Source organism: Dryobates pubescens, chromosome 28, assembly GCF_014839835.1.
Source record: "Dryobates pubescens isolate bDryPub1 chromosome 28, bDryPub1.pri, whole genome shotgun sequence".
Classification (NCBI taxonomy): Eukaryota; Metazoa; Chordata; class Aves; order Piciformes; family Picidae; genus Dryobates; species Dryobates pubescens.
Window position 1 is genome coordinate 2,081,450 of NC_071639.1, and position 23,227 is coordinate 2,104,676.

General features: G+C 52.5%; 1 protein-coding gene across 1 annotated transcript in view; it reads right to left on the reverse strand.

The window, feature by feature from the left end:
* The window catches only part of L3MBTL3 (L3MBTL histone methyl-lysine binding protein 3), a 111,764-nt gene that overhangs the window by 77,051 nt on the left and 11,486 nt on the right, over nucleotides 1–23,227 (reverse strand). The window contains exon 2 of the mRNA XM_054174053.1: nucleotides 7,559–7,670. Within this exon, the coding sequence (XP_054030028.1) occupies nucleotides 7,559–7,670 (112 nt within the window). The remainder of the gene's footprint in view (nucleotides 1–7,558; nucleotides 7,671–23,227) is intronic.

Genomic DNA, 23,227 nt, shown 5'->3' on the forward strand with positions numbered 1-23,227 from the left:
TCAATAGCTGAGCGTGGGGGTCAAGGGGAGGGGGCCAAGCTCTTGTGGGTGGTGCACAGTAATAAACCAAGGAACAATGGACACAAACTGAAACAGAGAAGGTTTCAGCTCAACATGAGGAAAAACTTTGGTGTGAGGGTGACAGAGCCCTGGAGCAGGCTGCCCAGGGGGGTTGTGGAGTGTCCATCTCTGGAGACTTCTAAAACCCACCTGGATGCATTCCTGTGCAGACTGCCCTAAGAGATCCTGCTCTGGCAGGGGGGGTGGACTCAAGGATCCTTGGAGGGCCCTTCCAGCCTCTAATGTGCTGTGATACTGCACTGTGAAGTCCAGCATTTTCCATGACCCCTCAGTCTCTGTCACACAGTGTGCTCCAAGCAGCGTTGACTCTTTTGTGACTATTTTTGCTGAGGAGTTTCAAACAAGACCTGGGTAAGAAATGTATTTCCACAGCCTGGCTGACAGAGATGCAACTACTGACAATGACAAAAAGCACAGGGAAAGAACATTTCCAGCTCTGGGCTCCAGAGGAAAATGTTTCCCCCTGAGCACAGTCAGGCACTGGAATCATCTCCCAGGGGAAGGATTCCCTTACACTGCTCAGTATTAGGACTCAGCTTGCCAGGGTGCTGGGCCAGCTCATTTCAGGCACACCTAGAAAGGCTGTACCAGATGATCCCTTGGAACCTGGCACTCTGGGAGCCTGTGATTTTACAGATGTGAAAACAGATGCTGACATAAGAGACCATGGGATGGCTGAGGGCAGAAGCTTGGTGTGTGACTTGGCTCCCTTGCTTTGACTAGAATGAGGAGTGAGTGCCCCTGGCACAGGCCAGCTCAGTAAAGTGTGGTAGGCATGAAACTGCCCACAGACTTTGTAATCAAAGTCAAGGCTGCAGTGCCATGCTCCTCATCTAGTTGTTCTTCTGGATCATAACAAAAGCTCAATCCCAGCATCACAGTCCATTAGAGGCTGGAAGGGACCTCCAGAGATCATCCAGCCCAACCCCCCTGCCAGAGCAGGAGCACCCAGGGCAGTCTGCACTGGAAATCATCCAGGTGGGGTTGGAAAGTCTCCCGAGAGAGAAACTCCACAGCTCTCTGGGCAGCCTGCTCCTGGGCTCCAGCACTCTCACTCCAAAGAAGTTTCTCCTCATGTTGAACTGAAACCTTCTCTGTTCCAGCTTGTACCTGGTGTTCCTTGGCTTATCACTGCATACCACCCACAAGAGCTTGGCCCCCTCCCCTTGACCCCCAGCCCTCAGCTATTGACAGACATTGATCAGATCCCTCTCAGCCTTCTCTTCTCCACACTAAACAGCCCCAGGGCTCTCAGTCTCTCTTCACAGGGGAGATGCTCAAGTCCCCTAAGCATCCTCCTGGCTCTCCCTTGGACTCTCCCCAGCAGGCCTCTGTCTCTCTTGAGCTGGGGAGCCCAGAACTGGACACAGGATTGCAGCTGTGGTCTCAGCAGGGCAGAGCAGAGGGGGAGCAGAACCTCCCCAGCCCTGCTGGCCACACTTTGCTTGCTGCACCCCAGGATCCCATTGGCTCTCTTGGCCACAACAGGAGCACATTCCTGTCCCATGCAGATCTTGCTGCCCACCAGCACTCCCAGGTCCTTCTCCAGAGGGCTGCTCTCCAGCAGGTCACCTCCTAACCTGTACTGCTGCAGTTCATTCTTCCTTCCTAGATGAAGGACTCTGCACTCAGTGAAAGCCTTAAGCATCTCTCTAGCTAGCAAAGCCTTAGAGCTGGTAGAACAGTGAGGATTTGGAAGCTTTTGAGAGAATTGCAAGAGCTCATTTTCCAGAGCTGCTCCTAAATACTGACTGCTGGAAGGGTGAGTAATCTCTTGGAGCTGTAAAGGTAAGCAGGGAAGATGGGGAATCCTCAGGAGAGGGTTAATGTGGGTGCTTCACCTGGGCTGTTCTGATAGCAGTGATTCAATACTGAACCTGAAGCAAATGGCCTTGCAGAGCAGGTAATGCTTGTGAGCTTGCTTGTGCCCCTCCAAATTCATCACAGGCTTGTCCTGCTGAAGGTGTCAAACCACTGCCAGGGACTGCCAGGGAGATGCAGTTGCACAGTGGGGGGAAAACACTAGCTGCAAGATGCAGAAATCCAAAGGTTCTGTTTTTACAGCTTGCTAAAAGATTGAGAGTGCCTTTTAGAGGCTGTTTATAGTTAATAGCAAGCAGTAGCTGAACTTTGCATCACAGACACTGCTGAGGTTGGCACAGATCCATAGAATGGTCAGAGCTGGATGGGACCTTCCAGATCACAGCTCACAGGATGTCAGGGGTTGCAAGGGACCTCAGGAGATCAACAAGTCCAACACCCCTGCCAGAGCAAGACCACAGAACATAGTGCAGGTCACACAGGAACAGGGAAGGGGGAGATGATACTATGATACTATCATACTTTCTGGAGCCCCTATTGCAAGAGGGATCTGGAGGTGCTGGAAGGTGTCCAGAGAAGGGCCAGGAGGAGGAGCAGAGGGCTGGAGCTGCTCTGCTGTGAGGACAGACTGAAGGAGTTGGGGCTGTTCAGTCTGGAGAAGAGAAGGCTCTGAGGTGACCTCATTGTGGCCTTCCAGGATCTGCAGGAGGCTCCAAGAAGGCTGGGGAGGGACTGCTCAGGATCTCAGGCAGTGATAGGACTAGGGGGAATGGAATGAAGCTGGAGGTGGGGAGATTCAGGCTGGAGGTGAGGAGGAAGTTGTTCACCATGAGAGTGGTGAAGCCCTGGAATGGGTTGTCCAGGGAGGGGATTGGGGCCCCGTCCCTGGAGGTGTTTAAGCCCAGGCTGGATGAGGCTCTGGCCAGGCTGATCTAGTGTGGGGTGTCCCTGCTCAGGGCAGGGGGGTTGGAACTAGATGATCCTTGTGGTCCCTTCCAACGCTGACTGATTCTATGATACTGTGATGCACTTCCATGTACTGCATCTGCAACAAGGCTGAAGGGTCTGGAGAAAAGGTCTGGTGAGGATCACCTGAGGGAACTGCAGTTGTTCAGCCTGGAGAAAAGGTCTGGTGAGGATCACCTGAGGGAACTGCAGTTGTTCAGCCTGGAGAAAAGGAGGCTGAGGGGAGACCTCATTGCCTTCTACAACTCCCTGAAAGGAGGCTGCAGTGAAGGGTGAGGTCATAGAATCATAGAATGCTTAGATTCAGATTGGCTGTGAGGAAGAAGTTGTTGCCCAGGAGGGTGGTGAGAGCCTGGCACAGGTTGCCCAGGGAGGTGGTGGCAGCCTCCTGCCTGGAGGTGTTTGCAGCCAGGCTGGAGGTGGCTGTGAGCAACCTGCTGCAGTGTGAGGTGTCCCTGCCCATGGCAGGGGGTTGGGACTGGCTGAGCCTTGAGGTCCCTTCCAACCCTGACAATTCCATGATTCTAAGGCTTCTAGCCAGGTAATGCCCACAGAGAGACAACTTACATTGCTTACATAGTGAATATCCCAACCCTAGTAATTCTATGCTTCTATGAATCCCAGGGGTTGGAAGGGACCTCTAGAGTTCATCAAGTCCAATCACAGAGTTCCAAGCTCCCTGCCACCAGCCCAGGTTGCTCAAGGCCTCATCCAACCTGGCCTTCAACACCTCCAGGGAGGGGACTAAACATTCTCACATTTAGTCATTTCTCTTCCTAAAGCATTAAGGAAAATTGTCTTTGAATCCTCAGATTTGGTAAACTGGACAGCATGAGCACCTCTGAGAGAAGTGTACACTGCAATGCTGAAATGCTGCCTCTTGATACAGAGGTTTTGGGGAGCTACCTACTTGAAATTCCTATTTTCAGTTTAGGGGCAATGGTTTGCCCCCTCGTGGTTAGAGCAGGGTAGACTCAGACTGGAGATGAAGAAATTCCTTAGGTTGAGGGTGGTGAGGCACTGGCACAGGTTGCCCAGGGAGGCTGTGGCTGCCCCCTCTCTAGAAGTGTTTTTAAGGCCAGGCTGGATGAGGCCTTGAGCAAGCAGTGCTGGTGGGAGGTCTCCCTGCCCATGGCAGAGGCTTGGAACTGGCTGATCTTGAAGGTCCCTTCCAACCCAACCCATTCTGTGATTCTATGCCTTTCTCTCTAAAGCAAAGCAATGGTCTACAGACACTGCACTCTCCAACCACTGCCAAGCTAGTTTTGACATGGTCCTCAGGTTGAGTAAGTCAGTGAATGCCACAACTTCTCCACCCAACCATTCCTCCCTGTGTGTGGCAGCCTTTGCATGCACCATCACTCATTCTTTGGCTCTATTTCCCTGCAGTGAGCCCTTGATGTAGTCCCTGAACGTTCCAACACTATGTCTGCCTTTCACTTGATGTTGCTTGTTAAAACAGAAAGGACTGCTTAGAAGCCTGGGCTTTTAGAGAGAAGACAGAAGTGGTCAGGGATGTGGAGGCTGATGGCAGCTTTGGCAGCAGCAACCACGAGTCAGTGAGGTCTGAAATCCTGAAAGCAGCCAGGAGAATAAATCCTGAAGGAGCAGCATCGGACTTCAGGAGAGGCAGCTGCTGGCTTGCTCACAGATTGGCTTGGCAGGATCATACAGGAGACTGCTTTGAAGGGTAAAAAGCCCAGGAAGCTTGGATATCTCCCCAGGGACCTCACACCAGGAGAACTATGCCTGCCAGGGTCCAGAAAGCTAAGGAAATGTGGATGAAGGCCGACAGGAACGAACTAGGGACGCCTGAGTTAGTTCAAACGGAGAAGGAGGTAGAAGGTGAGGCAGGAGAGATGGTATGTGCACAAGATATGTAGTGATGGTGCTGATGGTGCTGGTGCATGCAGTGATGGCACCCAGAAAGCCAAAGCTTAGCTAGAGAAGAAACTAGCAAAGGCAAGCAAGGCTTTGGTGCATGTCCAGGCAGCAAAAGCAAACTGCCGAACGAGGTGTGGCTGAGGAACTGCAGGGCAGGCTGCTAGTCAGAAAGCTCTCCACGGGCTGAAGAAATGGGCTAACAAGATCTCAGGAAGGTCTACAAAGGCATGTGCAAGGCCCTGCACCTGGGACACAACAGCTGTGTGCACCAGCCCAGCCCAGGGGCTGACTGTTTGGAAACAGCTTTGCAGAAGGCAAGGAGTTGAGCAGGAGTCAGCAATGCACCCCGGCAGCTAAGGGCCGCAGGCAGCCAGAGCTGCTTTGGCAACAGGGCAGGCTGAGGAGCCCCTCTGTTTGATACTGATGGGACCACAAGGCAATGGCATAGCAGAGCCAGTCCAGTGGGTGTCCACCAAGACAAGGAGAGGCTGTAGCAGATGGCATGCAAGCAGAGGCTGAGCAAACTTGTTCACTCAAGTCTTCAATACAGGAGAGATTTTACTGCTGCCTTCCAAGGAGAGCCTTTCCTGCTCTCTCTAATCAGAGGATAGGATAGAGAGGGGATGGAGAAAGGCTCTTCTCAGATACAGAGTACAGAGTTAATCAGATTGGATCATCAAGTCCAACCTATCACCCAGCACCATATAATCAACTAAACCTTGGCTCCAAGGGCTTCATCCAGGCTCTTCCTAAATACCTCCAGGGATGGGGACTCCACCACCTCCCTGGGCAGCACATTCCAATGGCCAATCTCTCTCTCTATGAAGAGCTTCTTCCTAACATCCAGCCTAAACCTCCCCTGGCACAGCTTGAGACTGTGTCCTCTTGTTCTGCTGCTGGCTGCCTGGGAGAAGAGACCAACCCTCACCTGACTACAACCTCCCTTCAGGGAGTTGGAGAGAGCAAGAAGGTCTCCCCTGAGCCTCCTCTTCTGCAGGCTAAGCAACCCCAGCTCCCTCAGCCTCTCCTCACAGGGCTGTGCTCCAGACCCCTCCCCAGCCTCCTTGCCCTTCTCTGGACACCTTCCAGCAAGTCAACCTCCTTCCTAAAACTGAGGAGCCCAGAACTGGACACAGGACTCAAGGTGTGGCGTGAGCAGATGCACACAGTTGAAGGGCAAGCAGCAAAAGGCACGAGGTGCAAAGGCAAAGTCCAACACAACATCCACAAGAGGCAAAAGTCACTATGAAGGTGGTCAAATGCTGGAAGAGGTTGCTCAGATAGACTGTGGTATGTCCAACCCTGGAGATAACCACACTCATGCTGGACTAGGCCCTGAGCAACCTGATCTGCATGAGTCTAAGGTCTGGAATGCTCAGACATGGTGTCCTGAGGTCCTTCCCAAAGCAAGTCACTGTGATTGTAGCCTATGGTCCTGTCATTTAGAAAACCAAACCCAAACAAACACAGCAGGAAGCAAAAGCAAAAGCAAACCAAAAGACAAACCCAAACACACAACAAGCAGGTCCTCAATGCCAGCATTTTCTGACTCTATACTTCAACAAATGAAACTGTATCAGACACCAAGGGACAGAAAGACTTTCAAACCCACACATTTAGAGAAACAAACTGGAAGGAAACCTCATCAGTCTTAGTCTAGGTGGAATGAACTCTAATCAATGGGAAATAGGTGCAAGAAAGTCCACCTGGAGTTCTGCATCCAGTTCTGGAGCCTCTATCACAAGAAGGATCTGGAGGTGCTGGAAGGTGTCCAGAGAAGGGCCACGAGGAGGAGCAGAGGCCTGGAGCTGCTCTGTGAGCACAGACTGAGGGAGTTGGGGTTGTGCAGGCTGGAGAAGAGAAGGCTCTGAGGAGACCTCATTGTGGCCTTGCAGGATCTGCAGGGGGCTCCAAGAAAGCTGGGGAGGGACTTTTGAGGGTGTCAGGGAGGAATAGGACTGGGGGGGATGGAGCAAAACTAGAAATGGGGAGATTAAGATTGGCTGTGAGGAAGAAGTTGTTCCCCAGGAGGGTGGTGAGAGCCTGGCACAGGTTGCCCAGGGAGGTGGTGGCAGCCTCCTGCTGTTGGAAGAGACCTCAAAGATCAGCAAGTCCAAGTTGTCACCACAGACCTCATGACTAGACCATGGCACCAAGTGCCACATCCAATCCCCTCTTGAACACCTCCAGGGATGGGGACTCCACCACCTCCCTGGGCAGCACATTCCAATGGCTAACAACTCTCTCTGGGAAGAACTTTCTCCTCACCTCCAGCCTAAACTTCCCCTGGCACAGCTTGAGACTGTGTCCTCTTGTTCTGCTGCTGGCTGCTTGAGAGAAGGGACCAACTCCCTCCTGGCTACAACCTCCCTTCAGGGAGTTGGAGAGAGCCATGAGGTCTCCCCTGAGCCTCCTCTTCCCCAGCCAGAGTCAGTGACAGGACAAAGATCCTCAGCTCCAGAGCAGTGTGGGGCTCTGAAGCAGCCTGCATTTGCACACTCCCCTTCTGAGACTCGTTTTTGGGTTCTGTGTACTTGATTCCCTCTGTCTGCACAGTGAGGCAGTGCTAATTTATGCCTTGCTACGAGGCTGACAGCTGCCTGTGCCAGAGTCAGCAACTGAATCGAGGAACTCCAGAGCTAAAAGCTAACAGGCTACAGGCTCTCAACTCAGAGCTGCAGCTTCATGCTTTATGCATGAAGGAAGAGACCTACACACCAGCTTGGGAAATGCATTCTTTTAGCACTGTGTTTTGTGTATTTCACTTATTTAAAGGAATAAAAAGCCATAAAAAGCCCAATCTTACCTTTAGGTCACTTCCTGGCAAAGTGCCTATGCCATCCTTCCAGTCCATAGCACTGAAAACATCAAACTCTTGACCATTTCCACTGGAGGCAGGCTCATTCATGATGCATGTACTGAAACAGAGTATTAGGAAAGAGTGAGAGTTTGTCTGCAAGTGCTTTAAAGTTAGAGAGTAAGAGAAACTTTCTCACTGAAAGGCTTCTGAAAACACTGGCCCAGGCTGCCCAGGAAGGTGGTTGGATCCCCATCCCTGGAGGTGGTTCAAGGAGGCAGGGAGGTGGTGCTGAGGGACATGGGTTATTCACAGCATCACTGAATGGTTTGGGTTGGAAGGGACCTTCAAGATCATCCAGTTCCAACCCCCCTGCCATGGGCAGGGACACCTCCCACCAGCACAGCTTGCTCAAGGCCTCATCCAGCCTGGCCTTCAACAACTCCAGGCAGGGGACATCCACAACCACCCTGGGCAACCTGTGCCAGTGTCTCACCACCCTCACCGGAAACAATTTCTTCCTCATCTCCAGTCTCAGTCTCCCCTCTCCCAGCTCACAGTCATTGCCCCTTGTCCTGTCACAAGTCCCTCCCCAGCTCTCCTGGAGCCCCTTTCAGGTACTGGAAGGCTGCTCTAAGGTCTCCCTGGGGCCTGCTCTTTTCCAGGCTGAGCAACCCCAACTCTCTCAGCCTGTCTCCATAGGAGAGGTGCTCCAGCTCCCAGATCATCTTTGCTGCCTCCTCTGGAGCCTCTCCAGCAGCTCCAGGTCCTTCCTGTGCTGGGGGTCCCAGCACTGGAGGCAGCACTGCAGGTGGGGTCTGAGCAGAGCAAAGGGGCAGAATCAGCTCCCTCCTCCTGCTGGTCACACTCCTTTGGATGCAGCCCAGTTTAGCACACACTTGGTAGGGTTAGAGAATGGTTGGACTGGATGCATAGAGATCTTGTCCAACCCAAATGACTCAATGATTCTGTGACCACTGGATGCTTCTTCAACAGATGCCCTTCACAGATTAGTACCAAATGCTCCCTCAGCACAGTGGCAGCTGGTGACAATGCTGCTCACACACACTGAGGTAATAAAATCACAGGATCACAGAATTTCAGGGGCTGGAAGGGACTTTGAAAGCTCATCCAGTCCAACCCCCTGCCAGGGCTGGGTCACCTACACCAGATCACACAGGAATGCATCCAGGTGGGGTTTGAATGTCTCCACACAGGGAGACTCCACAACCCCCCTGGGCAGCCTGCTCCAGGCCTCTGACACCCCCACAGGGAAAGAATTTCTCCTCCTGTTCCCATGGCACTTCCTCTGCCTCAGCTTCCAGCACTGCCCCTTGTGCTGGCATTGGGCATCCCCCAGCAGAGCCTGGCTCCAGCCTCTGGGCATCACCCTGCACAGCTTTAGCAACAGCAAGGAGCTCACCCTCAGGCTCCTCTTGTCTAAGCTACAGAGCCCTCAGCTCCTTCAGTCTCTCCTCATACAGAAGATGTCTCACTCCCTTCATCATCTCTGTGGCTCTGTGCTGGACTCTTTCAAGCAGTTCCCTGAGGACTTTCTTGACCTGAGGGGCCCAGAACTGGACACAATATTCCAGATGTGGCCTCACCAGGGCAGAGTAGAGGGGGAGGAGAACCCTTCTTGACCTACTGACCACAGCCCTTCTAATCCACCCCAGGATGCCCTTGGTCTTCCTGGCCACCAGAGCAGATTGCTGGCTCATGGTCAGCCTCCCATCCACCAGGACTCCCAGGTCCCTTTCCCCTTCACTGCAAGAGGAAATCTGTTCAAAGCCTTCCCAAACAAGGTCTGCCTTCTACACCAGCAGTAATGAGGCTCTGCTGTGGGGGAAATGAACACTTTCCAACTGCAAATAAAGTGACATGGGGAAAGCAGAGCTCAAGCCCACCTGAGACAACCAGCTGCTGTGGGGAAGGCAAGAGGGGACAGCAAGCATGGAGTGCACACATGTAGCAGGGATCAATGGAATTGCTCTTCTGTAGCAGCAGCAGCCATGCTGATGTGAATGCTTCTCTCAGCTTTGAAATGAACCTCAAAATTAATGTGAAACTCAGGACACCCAAATAGAGTCACAGAATGGGCTGGGTTGAAGGGACCTCCAAAGCTCATCCAGTCCAACCCCCTGCAGTCAGCAGGGACTCCTTCCACTAGAGCAGGCTGCCCACAGCCCTGTCCAGCCTCCCACTGAGTATCTCCAGGGATGGGGCCACAGCCACCTCCCTGGGCAAGCTGTTGCAATGCTCCAGCACCTTCATGATGCAGAACTTGCTCCTAACATCCAACCTAAATCTGCTCTGCTCTAGTTTGAAGCCACTGCCCCTGGTCCTGTCCCTGCAGGCCTTTGCAGTCTCTCTCCATCCTTTTCATAGCTCACTTCAGGTACTGGAAGGTCATTATCAGGTCTCCCTGGAGCCTTCTCTTCTTGCCTCTTTCACTACATTTTGGTCTTCACCTGTGAAATATCTTTCCATGCAGAGAAGCACAGATACAGCAGAGGAAAACCTCTGCTTTGCAAGCCTTTGCTTATCAGGATCCCTTTGTTTCAGAGGAGCAAAAGGAGAGCAGAAAACATTTCTCTTCAGAAACCCTGCCCATGGGCATGCTCTTCTGTGCTAACAGCTCCCTGCCAAACCCTTTGCACCAGCAACACAAGCACACAACACTTGCCACCGACCCCTGCCTTTGGCCCACCGCTTGTCCCTGTCACAAAGCCAGCACCAGTGGCACTGCACTGCCAATGTTTCCAGCAGCCAGCTGCCATCCCCACCAGCTCCTTCCTTTCCACCTCTTACAAACCCAGCAATCTCTAAAGCTGTGGCCTGGCAGCTACTTTACTATTTGTTCAGTGTGGAACCTGACTCATTCATCTTCTCTCTGAAGAGCTCCTGCACCATGCCCAGCAGCTGAAATGATCTGAGCTGAAATGGTGACAGCATCTCCAGCACTGCCTTCACTTTTGAGGCTACTCACTACAGGAAAGACATTGAGGTGATGGAGCAGGTCCAGAGAAGGGCACCAGAGCTGGGGAAGGGTCTGGAGAACAGAGCTGGGGAGGAGCAGCTGAGGGAGCTGGGGGTGTTTGGAGTGAAGAAGAGGCTGAAGGAAGACCTCATTGCTCTCTACAGCTCCCTGAAAGGAGGTTGGAGCCAGGAGGGGGTTGGTCTCTTCTCCCTAGTCTCAGTATCACTAAAGTAGGAAGAGACCTCAAAGATCATCCAGTCCAACCTGTCACAATAGACCTCATGACTAGACCATGGCACCAAGTGCCACATCCAATCCCCTCTTGAACACCTCCAGGGATGGGGACTCCACCACCTCCCTGGGCAGCACATCCCAATGATGAATGACTCTCTGGGAAGAACTTTCTCCTCACCTCAACCTAAACCTCCCCTGGCACAGCTTGAGACTGTGTCCTCTTGTTCTGGTGCTGGGTGCCTGGGAGAAGAGACCAACCCCTTCCTGGCGACCTGTCTCAGGTGACAAAGAGGAAACAGCCTGAAATTGTGCCAGGGAAGGGTTAGGTTGGAGGTAAGGAAAAATGTCTTTGCTTCAAGAGTGGTCAGGGATTGGCACAGGCTACCCAGGGAGGTGGTGGAGTCCCCAGCCCTGCAGGTGTTCAAGAAACCTGTGGCCATGGCACTTAGGGACAGGGTTTGATGGCCATGGTGCTGCTATGTGGATGGTTGGACTGGATGATCTTGGAGCTCTCTGCCAACCCAAACAATTCTCTGGTTCTATGTGCAGGCAGGTGAGCTGTGTCACTGGCCTGGGAGCTATTAGCCACAGCTCACCTCTCTTCCAGTTTATGCTACCTGAACTTTTAAACAAAGCCTAAGCCTCATCCTCCTGCTGCAGACTACCAACTTGTGCTGCATCAACTTCTGACATTCTTGTAGGCAGTTTCCCCACTGCTTCACCTTGCTTTCTGGAAGCCAACTTCTAACCTAGATCCCACCCCAAAAAAAACTACAAGGATCTGTTTATAGTCTCTGGACATTGGCAATTTCCACAAAACAGCCTGAGTGGCATTTGCTCACCCACAGGTAACAGAAGAAGATGCAAACCAAGCAGAAGGAAACTCAAAGTCAGAGAATAAACCAAACCAGGTTGGAAGAGACCTTCAAGATCATCAAGTCCAACCCATCAACCAATCCAACACCACCTACACAACTAACCCATGGCACCAAGCACCCCATCAAGTCTCCTCCTGAACACCTCCAAGTGATGGTGACTCCACCACCTCCCTGAGCAGCACATTCCAATGGGCAATCACTCTCTCTGTGAAGAACTTCCTCCTAACATCCAGCCTAAACCTCCCCTGGCACAGCTTGAGACTGTGGCCTCTTGTTCTGGTGCTGGCTGCCTGGGAGAAGAGACCAACCCCCACCTGGCTCCAACCTCCTATCAGGGAGTTGGAGAGAGAAATAAGGTCTCCCCTGAGCCTCCTCTTCTGCAGGCTAAGCAACCCCAGCTCCCTCAGCCTCTCCTCACAGGGCTGTGCTCCAGACCCCTCCCCAGCCTCCTTGCCCTTCTCTGGACACCTTCCAGCAACTCAACCTCCTTCCTAAACTGAGGGGCCCAGAACTGGACACAGGACTCAAGGTGTGGCCTAAGCAGTGCAGTGTACAGGGGCACAATGACCTCCCTGCTCCTGCTGGCCACACTCTTCCTGATGCAGGCCAGGATGCCATTGGCCCTCTTGGCCTTCCTGGCCACACTGCAGGCTCATGTTCAGTCTACTATCGACCAGCACCCCCAGGTCCCTCTCTGCCTGGCTGCTCTCAGCCACTCTGACCCCAGCCTGTAGCTCTGCCTGGGGTTGCTGTGGCCAATGTGCAGCACTTGGCACTTGGATATGTTCAATCTCCTGCCCTTGGCCTCTGTCCATCTGCCCAGCCTGTTGAGGTCCCTCTGCAGAGCCTCTCTACCCTCCAGCAGATCAACTCCTGCCCCCAGCTTGGTGTTATCTGCACATTCACTGCTGATGGACTCAATGCCCTCATCCAGATCATCATTAAAGAGGCTGGGGCCCAGCACTGCTCCCTGGGGCACACCACTGGTGCCTGGCTGCCAGCTGGCTGTGGCACCATTCACCACCACTCTCTGGGCTCAGCCTCCAGCCAATTCCTAACCCAATGCAGTGTGCTCCCATCCAAGCCAGGGGCTGACAGCTTGGCCAGGAGCTTGCTGTGGGGGATGGTGGCAAAGGCCTTGCTGCAGTCCAGGCAGACTCCATCCACAGCCTGCCCCACAGCCACCAGGCAGTCACCGGGGCATGGAAGGAGCTCAGGTTGGTCAGGCAGGCCCTGCCCTGCCTGAATCCATGCTGGCTGGGCCTGAGTCCTTGGCCATGCTGTAAGTGCTGTGTGACTGCACTCAAGATGCCCTGTTCCATAATCTTGCCTGGCACTGAGGTCAGGCTGACAGGCCTGGAATTCCCTGGCTCATCCAACCTGCCCTGCTTGTGGATGGGCACCACGTTGGCAGCTTCCAGTCACCTGGGACCTCTCCAGTGAGCCAGGACTGCTGAAAAATGATGGAGAGTGGCTTGGCAGCTCATCTGCCAATGAATGCTTTCCAGTGAATGCCTAAGGGCAGCAATTATTAGCCAGTTAGCAATATTGCATCAAAACAAAAGTCATCAAATTCACCTATTTTTTTTAGTCAGAAAAGTTGTACCAATCACTGCAACACCATCACTGCAGACACTGCTCTGCCTGGGGGCTGCTATGTGGACTCCCTTGTCTATCTTCTTGCTTTCCTCCTCCTTCTAGCAGTGCACTTCTGAACCATGAGCAACATCTTACCTCCCCTTTGTGGCACAGCACACTTCTGAACCCTGAGCAACATCTTACCTCCCCTTTTGTGGCACAGTGCACTTCTGAACCCTGAGCAACATCTTACCTCCCCTTTGTGGCACAGCACACTTCTGAACCATGAGCAACATCTTACCTCCCCTTTGTGGCACAGTGCACTTCTGAACCATGAGCAACATCTTACCTCCCCTTTGTGGCACAGCACACTTCTGAACCATGAGCAACATCTTACCTCCCCTTTGTGGCACAGTGCACTTCTGAACCATGAGCAACATCTTACCTCCCCTTTGTGGCACAGTGCACTTCCAAACCCTGAGCAACATCTTACCTCCCCTTTTGTGGCACAGCACACTTCTGAACCCTGAGCAACATCTTACCTCCCTTTTGTGGCACAGTGCACTTCCAAACCCTGAGCAACATCTTACCTCCCCTTTGTGGCACAGCACACTTCTGAACCCTGAGCAACATCTTACCTCCCCTTTGTGGCACAGCACACTTCTGAACCCTGAGCAACATCTTACCTCCCCTTTTGTGGCACAGCACACTTCTGAACCCTGAGCAACATCTTACCTCCCCTTTGTGGCACAGCACACTTCTGAACCATGAGCAACATCTTACCTCCCCTTTGTGGCACAGTGCACTTCCAAACCCTGAGCAACATCTTACCTCCCCTTTTGTGGCACAGCACACTTCTGAACCCTGAGCAACATCTTACCTCCCTTTTGTGGCACAGTGCACTTCCAAACCCTGAGCAACATCTTACCTCCCCTTTGTGGCACAGCACACTTCTGAACCCTGAGCAACATCTTACCTCCCCTTTGTGGCACAGCACACTTCTGAACCCTGAGCAACATCTTACCTCCCCTTTTGTGGCACAGCACACTTCTGAACCCTGAGCAACATCTTACCTCCCCTTTGTGGCACAGTGCACTTCCAAACCCTGAGCAACATCTTACCTCCCCTTTGTGGCACAGTGCACTTCTGAACCCTGAGCAACATCTTACCTCCCCTTTGTGGCACAGTGCACTTCTGAACCCTGAGCAACATCTTACCTCCCCTTTGTGGCACAGCACACTTCTGAACCCTGAGCAACATCTTACCTCCCCTTTTGTGGCACAGTGCACTTCTGAACCCTGAGCAACATCTTACCTCCCCTTTGTGGCACAGTACACATCAAAACCCTGAGCAACATCTTACCTCCCCTTTTGTGGCACAGTGCACTTCCAAACCCTGAGCAACATCTTACCTCCCCTTTGTGGCACAGTGCACTTCTGAACCCTGAGCAACATCTTACCTCCCCTTTGTGGCACAGCACACTTCTGAACCATGAGCAACATCTTACCTCCCTTTTGTGGCACAGTGCACTTCTGAACCATGAGCAACATCTTACCTCCCCTTTGTGGCACAGTGCACTTCTGAACCATGAGCAACATCTTACCTGCCCTTTGTGGCACAGTGCACTTCTGAACCATGAGCAACATCTTACCTCCCCTTTTGTGGCACAGTGCACTTCTGAACCATGAGCAACATCTTACCTGCCCTTTGTGGCACAGCACACTTCTGAACCATGAGCAACATCTTACCTCCCTTTTGTGGCACAGTGCACTTCTGAACCATGAGCAACATCTTACCTCCCCTTTGTGGCACAGTGCACTTCTGAACCATGAGCAACATCTTTTGTCACACCTCAGTGACCAGACAGGATCAGCAGGGTGACAGGAGCTGGACCTCAGCAAGTAACCAGTGCTTTGGGTGAAAGCTTCTGTGCTCCCCTTCTCTTCATACAACAAGCAGAAGACTCTGAGAGAACATCAAGTATTCAGTTTAAGAAGGACACTGAGAGACTTGAAGGTGTCCAGAGAAGGGCAACAAGGCTGGGGAGAGGCCTTGAGCACAAGCCCTACAAGGAGAGGCTGAGGGAGCTGGGGTTGCTTTGCCTGGAGAAGAGGAGGCTCAGGGGAGACCTTCTTGCTCTCTGCAACTCCCTGAAGGGAGGCTGTAGCCAGGAGGGAGTTGGTCTCTTCTCTCAAGCAACCAGCACCAGAACAAGAGGACAGAGTATCAAGCTGTGCCAGGGGAAGCTCAGGCTGGAGGTGAGGAGAAAGTTCTTCCCAGAGAGAGTTGTTAGCCATTGGAATGTGCTGCCCAGGGAGGGGGTGGAGTCCCCATCCCTGGAGGTGTTCAAGAGGGGATTGGATGTGGCACTTGGAGCCATGGTTTAGTCATGAGGTGTTGGGTGACAGCTTGGACTCGATGATCTTTGAGGTCTCTTCCAACCTTGGTGATTCTGTGTCTTTACAGGTCAAGCCTGAAGGAGAACCCAAACATCCAATGTGTCTTACAGAATACAGAATGAACCAGGTTGGAAAAGACCTTTGAGATCATCAAGTCCAACCTATCACCCAGCACCATCTGATCAACTAAACCATGGCACCAAGGGCCTCCTCCATCTCTTTTCAAACACCTCCAGGGATGGGAACTCTACCACCTCCCTGGGCAGCACATTCCAGTGGCCTATCTCTCTTCTTGTCCAGCTCTAATTTCCATGCTCTTCTGTGAGCAAGTATTGGAAGCCATCCTGTCAGTGCATAGAGATTCATTCTGAAGTATGTCAATACACCCAGACACATTCAGTGCCAGCTGAGAAGTTCCCCAAAGCTACAGAGCCTATCTTTAAAAAGCCACTCCCAGCCAAACAGCTGCCCAGGAGCTCAGGGCAGTTCCTGCACACAACTTGGACAACCTCTCCATCTCCAGAGACTTTCAAGGCCCACTTGGATGTGGTCCTGTGTGACCTGCTCTAGGTGATCCTGCTTTGGCAGGGGGGGGTGGACTCAATGACCTTCAGAAGTCCCTTCCAGCCCCTACCATGCAGTGATTGTGTGATCCAAGCACCCAGCCTTCCACACCTCAGCAGACCATCTCCAGGGGGCTTCCACCCACCCCAACTGCAGCCTGATGGCAGAGGCACAGCCTTCTCTCAAGAACACAAGACCCAGCCTGCCCAAGAAGCAGGTGAAAAATTGGCTCTAGCCAGAAATGCAGGCAAGTGTAAGGAGATGAAGCCTGCTGGTGTAAGCACAGTGGTGCAACAAGCTGCCCATGAGTAGCCTGGCTAAGCAAACCCAAGGCTGTGCTCTCTGTTAGCTGCTGTTTCCAAGTAACCTTCAATTGCCACCCTGTTTAGAGGACACTCCACTCAACCTTCCTGTGCTTTATTTGCTCTACAAAGCATGTTCCAAAGGATTTTGGGGAAGACATGACAGAAGATGGGAAGACACTAGGGGAGGGTGTGGGGAAACCTCCTCACAGCAGCTGCTCTCCAGCAGAAAAAGGAGCAGCAGCCAAGCACTGCCCCAGCTGCTGGGGTCTCCTAAAGTGCCTCCCTCATTGCAGACAGGCTGTGTGACAGACACAGCTGGGGGAAAATGGCAGGAGGAAAGAAGGACATGGAGCTGCTGTGGAGTATGTCCAGAGGAGGCCACCAAGATGATCAGAGACTGGAGAACCTCCCTTATGGGGACAGGCTGGGAGAGTTGGGGCTGTGCAGCCTGGAGAAGAGAAGGCTGCAGGGAGACCGCAGAGCAGCCTCCCAGTACCTGAAGGGGCTCCAGGAGAGCTGGGGAGGGAATTTTTACATGGGTTTGCTGTGCCAGGATGAGGGGCAACAGCCTTTGAACTGGGAGAGGGGAGACTGAGAGTGGAGGTGAGGAAGAAATTGTTTCTAGTGAGGGTGGTGAGACTCTGGCACAGGTTGCCCAGGGAGGCTGTGGCTGCCTCCTCCCTGGAGGTGTTCAAGGCCAGGCTGGAAGAGGCCTTGAGCAAGCTGTGGCTGGTGGGAGGTGTCCCTGCCCATGGCAGGGGGGTTGGAACTGGATGAGCTTGAAGGTCCCTTCCAACCAAACCCATTCAGTGAAATCTTCCAGCCCAGCACACCGAGGCAGGATGTAAACTGTGAGATGGAGAAAACCCCAAAGCCCTGCTAGGAGAAAAAGTCAGGGCAGCTCTCTCTCCACAAAAACTTTTACCTTGATTGCACCCACCAGAGATTCCTCAGGTAACAATCAGCAATAATGATATATTCTGCTGTTTGATAAGGCATTCATTACTGTTTTCCTTTCACAATTAGCTCAACATCAAAGCCTGGAGCCTGTACTTTCCCATTTGGCAGCACCCAGAAAGGTTCTTGGGGGGGGGGGGGGGGTGTGAGAAGGTCACAGGGCAACACAGAGGGAAATTGATTTATCAAAAGGAATTCTATCTCACAAAATATCTGACTCCAGCTCTGCTGAGTTGGAACAGATGAAAGATAGAGCTGCATTCCACTCCTAATGACAGCAAAGGAGGGAGAAAGAGACCAATTAAATGGTTACAATAATGAGGTGCTAAAAAAGGCCGAAATCGTCGCAGAACAAAGCAAAGGGAAAATGTCTCAGCTGCTTAGTTTCATTCTCATTTTTAAAGCTCTGATGTAGCTCTTTGAACTAGTCTAACTCCTTCCATAATGACTTCATTTGCCATCATTGCTTTTGCTACCCCTCCAGAAAAGCAGTCAAGTCGATTAGGATAGGATAGGATAGGATAGGATAGGATAGGATAGGATAGGATAGGATAGGATAGGATAGCATAGCATAGCATAGCATAGCATAGCATAGCATAGCATAGCATAGCATAGTACAGAATAGGACAGAACAGAATAGCATAGAATAGGGCAGAATAGAAGAGACCAGGTTGGAAGAGACCTTTGAGATCATCAAGTCCAACCTATCATCCAACACCACCTAATCAGCTAACCCATGGCACCAAGCACCCTATCAAGTCTCCTCCTGAATACCTCCAATGATGCTGACTCTGCCACCTCCATGGGCAGCACAACCCAATGGTGAATGACTCTCTCTGGGAAGAACTTTCTCCTCACCTCCAGACTAAACCTCCCCTGGCACAGCTGGAGACTGTGTCCTCTTGTTCTGGTGCTGGCTGCCTGGCAGAAGAGACCAACCCCCACCTGGCTACAACCTCCCTTCAGGGAGTTGCAGAGAGCAAGAAGGTCTCCCCTGAGCCTCCTCTGCTCCAGGCTAAGCAACCCCAGCTCCCTCAGCCTCTCCTCACAGGGCTGTGTTCCAAACCCCTCACCAACTTTGTTGCCCTTCTCTGGACACCTTCCAGCAAGTCAACCTCCTTCTTGAACTGAGGAGCCCAGAACTGGACACAGGACTCAAGGTGTGGCCTAAGCAGTGCTGAGCACAGGGCACAAGGACTTCCCTGCTCCTGCTGGCCACACTCTTCCTGATGCAGGCCAGGATGCCCTTGGCCCTCTTGGCCGCCTGGGCACACTGCAGGCTCATGTTCAGGTGAGAGGTTCATGTTTAGAGGTGTCCCTGCCAATGGCTCAGAGGTTGGAGTAGGTGAGCTCTGAGGTCCCTCCCAACCTGAGCCATTCTAAGAATCTATTCTATGATTCCATTTCATTTGCTTCCAACTGAGCTGGTCTGGCAAAGTTAATGTTGGGGGGGGGAGGGGGTGAAATTTCAACCCACCACAAGCAGTAAAAATGCCACCAGGTAAAGGGACAAATTAACCACAGCACTGTCCCCATGCCTGCCCCAGAATGCCAGCTGATGTCAAGGAAAGGGCATAACAGTGAGAGCTTGGGACAGACATCTTCCCAAAGCTCCTCCAAAATCCGAATCACAGAATGGCTCAGGTTGGAAGGGACCTCCAGGATCATTTACACCAACCTGCCTGCCATGGGCAGGGACACCTCTGGACCACACTTGGCTGTTCAAGGCCCCATTCAATCTGGCCTTACACACCCTCAGGGAGGAGGCAGCCACAGCCTCCCTGGGCAACCTGTGCCACTGTCTCACCACCCTCACTGGCAGGAATTTCTTCCTACTCTCCAGTTCAAAGCCATGCCAGTTTGGTGTAACTATTTAGACTGCTAAGTGGTTCACTGGAATTTAAGATGGATTGTTTGCCAGTGGGGTTCACTTAAGGGAATTACCTCTCTTTGTTTCTTGGCATGACCTCCCTGGGCAGCCTGTTCTGAGTCTCATACTGAAGAACTTCTTCCTCAGCTCCAGTCTAACCCTGCTCTCCCTCAGCTTCAAACCATTCCCCCTTGTCCTGTCTCCAGACACCCTCATGAAAAGTACCTCTGCAGCCTTCCTGGAGGATCCCTTCAGGCACTGGGAGACAGCATTAAGGTCCCCCTGGAATGTTTTCTTCTCTAGCCTGAACACCCCCAGCTGCCTCAGCCTGTCTTCATGGCAGAGGTGCTCCTGCCCTTGGACTCAGTCCAGCAGATTCCACCTGCATCTCAGCCTGCAGAGTCCCAGGCTACAACCTTCCTAGAGGAGTGTGCTGCACATCAAGATCTCCACATTCATGTTGGATTAGACATCTGTAATAAATTCATTAACAGAAGCAGGCATGCAAAATAAGCTTAGACACATCCTGCAGAAAAACTTCCACTTGTACCCACTGCCTCAACAAGAAATGAGCAGCTCGCAGAGGAGACACTTAATGAGAGTAACAGCACTAAAAATGAGATAATTTCAGCTGCTGAAGACTCTCTAAAGATGGAAAGCAAAGAACTAGGAGAGAATATGCCAATTAAACTTGCACAGTTTGGGGAGTAATTACAGGGTTATGTGCTGAATGCATCAGAAAGTACTAAGAGGAGCCCTGCTTGCAGGCAGTGCTTTAAAAGAAGAGCTACCTGACACCTACCCAAACCTAAGATGCCACCTGTGCAAGGTCTGGTTGCCAGCCAGCAGGGCCAGCTCAGCACCAGGTCACCAGGAGGTTTTAGCAGTGAAGCCACCACTCAGCACTGCCAGGTGGGCAGAACCTGCCTGTGACAGCTACCTTTGCTTTCTCTGCATCCCTCTGTGTGATTTTTTTCCTTTCCTTATGTTCCCCTGGAGGAGGGCATTGAGTCAGTCAGCAGCAAATGTGCAGATGACACCAAACTGGGAGCAGATGTTGGTCAGTTAGAGGGTGGGAGAGCTCTGCAGAGGGACCTCGACCGACTGGACAGATGGGCAGAGGCCAACAGGATGGCATTCAACAAATCCAAGTGCCAGGGGCTGCACTTTGGCCACAGCAACCCCAGGCAGAGCTACAGGCTGGGGGCAGAGGGGCTGAGAGCAGCCAGGCAGAGAGGGACCTGGGGGTAGTGGTTGACAGCCACCTAAACATGAGCCAGCAGTGTGCCCAGGGGGCCAAGAAGGCCAAGGGCATCCTGGCCTGCATCAGGAAGAGTGTGGCCAGCAGGAGCAGGGAAGTCCTTATGCCCTGTGCTCAGCACTGCTTAGGCCACACCTTGAGTCCTGTGTCCAGTTCTGGGCTCCTCAGCTCAAGAAGGACATTGAGAGACTTGAAGGTGTCCAGAGAAGGGCAAGGAGGCTGGGGAGGGGTCTGGAGCACAGCCCTGTGAGGAGAGGCTGAGGGAGCTGGGGTTGCTTAGCCTGCAGAAGAGGAGGCTCAGGGGAGACCTTCTTGCTCTCTGCCACTCCCTGAAGGGAGGTTGTAGCCAGGAGGGAGTTGGTCTCTTCTCCCAGGCAGCCAGCACCAGAACAAGAGGACACAGTCTCCAGCTGTGCCAGGGGAGGTTTAGTCTGGAGGTGAGGAGAAAGTTCTTCACAGAGAGAGTTGTTAGCCACTGGAATGTGCTGCCCAGGGAGGTGGTGGAGTCTCCATCCCTGGAGGTGTTCAAGAGGGGATTGGATGTGGCACTTGGTGCCATGGTTTAGTCATGAGGTCTGTGGTGACAGCTTGGACTTGATGATCCTTGAGGTCTCTTCCAACCTTAGTGATACTGTGATACATCATCACAACAGCACAGCCCAACAGATCTGCCCTGTGCTTGTCCTCTCCCCCACCAACAGCTCCCGCCAAGAGGCAAAACTGGGCCCATGGAGCTAGGAGTCTCAGCAAGTGGCACCAAGGGTGAGCTCCAAGGCTGTGATGGATGCACTCAGCCTGGTTGGACTCAGTGATCTCAGAGGTCTCTTCCAACTAAAACACCTCTATGGTTCTATGACCTCCCCTTATCCAAGCTCACAGGAGTTGGTACAGGCAAAGAAGGTGAAGGCCTGAGCCATAATCAGGCCAAGAACTCCTACAGGCAACCCAGAAAGCAGCAGAGTGACCCAGCAAGCATGGATGCAGAGCTTGGAACACCACTCATGTGGTGACCCCTCCAAGGCTCACTTATGGAGGAACAAAGTTGTGGATCCTCTGCCACTGCATGCAGTCTGCTTACAAGCCAACCCCTGCATCCCATACACATGAGAGCCAACGTGAGCCTCCTTGAAGCTTGCCCTGCCAGGCAGCATGGCTGCATAGTGGTGATCCCCCCCGACCTGAGCTGCTTCTCAAGGTTGCTCCTGGAAGCAATGAGCTCTTTCATCAATGACAGGTGAACAGAGATGTCCAATTCACGTCTTCCCTGGACAGCAACTGAGCTGCACAGCAGGTGAGCCTCCCCTTGAGCCTCTGAAGGTTTGAGGTTCCTTACCCAAGACTAAGAGATCCTTCCTTTCCCAGAGCAGTGAGCCCCCTCATCTGCAAGAGAAGTGACTGATAGCACACTGAATTAATACTAATGAAATCCAGGTGTCCAAATCCTTTAGAGATAAACCACTGGCCAAGTCTGGGACTAAGTCTGGACTCAGCTGCACCTACACTCCTCTCAGGAGGAGCTTAGAAAGCAAGGGACTCTATTCTGACCCTCCTGACTCAACAGGAGGTTTTCCTTGCTTTATGTATCCCTTCCACTAGACATAAACCATTGGCCAGTTCTGGGACTAAGATTGGATCTGGCCACACCTAACCTTGATCAGAAGCAAGGGAGTCTGCTCTGAACCTGGTGACTCAACAGCAGGGTCTCCCTCAGCCTTCTATGCCTCCAGTCTGCAAATCATCCTCACTGGATCACAGAACCAGTCACAGAATCATTATGCCTGGAAAAGATCATTGAGTGCAACCAAAATCCAACTCCCAAGACCACTCAACTATATCCTGAAGCTCCACATCCACAGCTTCTTGAACACCTCAGGGGTGGGGACTCCACCTGGGCAGCCTGTGCCAATCCCTGAGCACTCCTGCAGAAACAAAACTTCTCCTCATCTCCAACCTAACCCTCCCCTGGCACAACTGAAGCTCCTTTCCTCTCATCCTATCAGTGGTTACCTGGGAAAAGAGACCAACATCAGCCTCATTGCAGCCTCCTTTCAGGGAGTTGGAGAGAGCAATGAGGTCTCCCCTCATCCCCCTCTTCTCCAGGCTAAACACCCCCAGCTCCTTCAGCTGCTCCTCATATGATGGCCTCCAAACCCCTCACCAGCCTTGGTGCTCTTCTCTGGACAACTCCCAGCACCTCAATGTCTTTCCTGCACTGTGGTGCCCAGAGCTGAACTCAGTACTCCAGCTGTGGCCTCCCCAGGGCAGAGTACAAGGGCACTAACACTTCTCTTTCTAATTTTCTCCCATGAAGTAAGCAACAGAGTGACCTTTGCCAGTGAACTCTGCCCAGTCACACTTTCACAGTCACACTAAAACCACTTTTGCCACTGCCTTTGATGGAGGTTCTTTAAGCTATCTACACCACACAGATGGACAGAGGTCCCAAGGGAAGCCATGACCTTATGGAGCTAAGCCATGGTCTCTCTTGCCCCCAGGGCTGGCTAACACCGCCAGGGAAGTTCAGAAACAAAAGCAACAGGTGAGGCTTTTTGCCCTAATACTGTAGGTGGTCATTTTGGGCATCTCGAAGGAAGGAGGAGGTTGCTTGGCCACAGCAACCCCAGGCAGAGCTACAGGCTGGGGTCAGAGTGG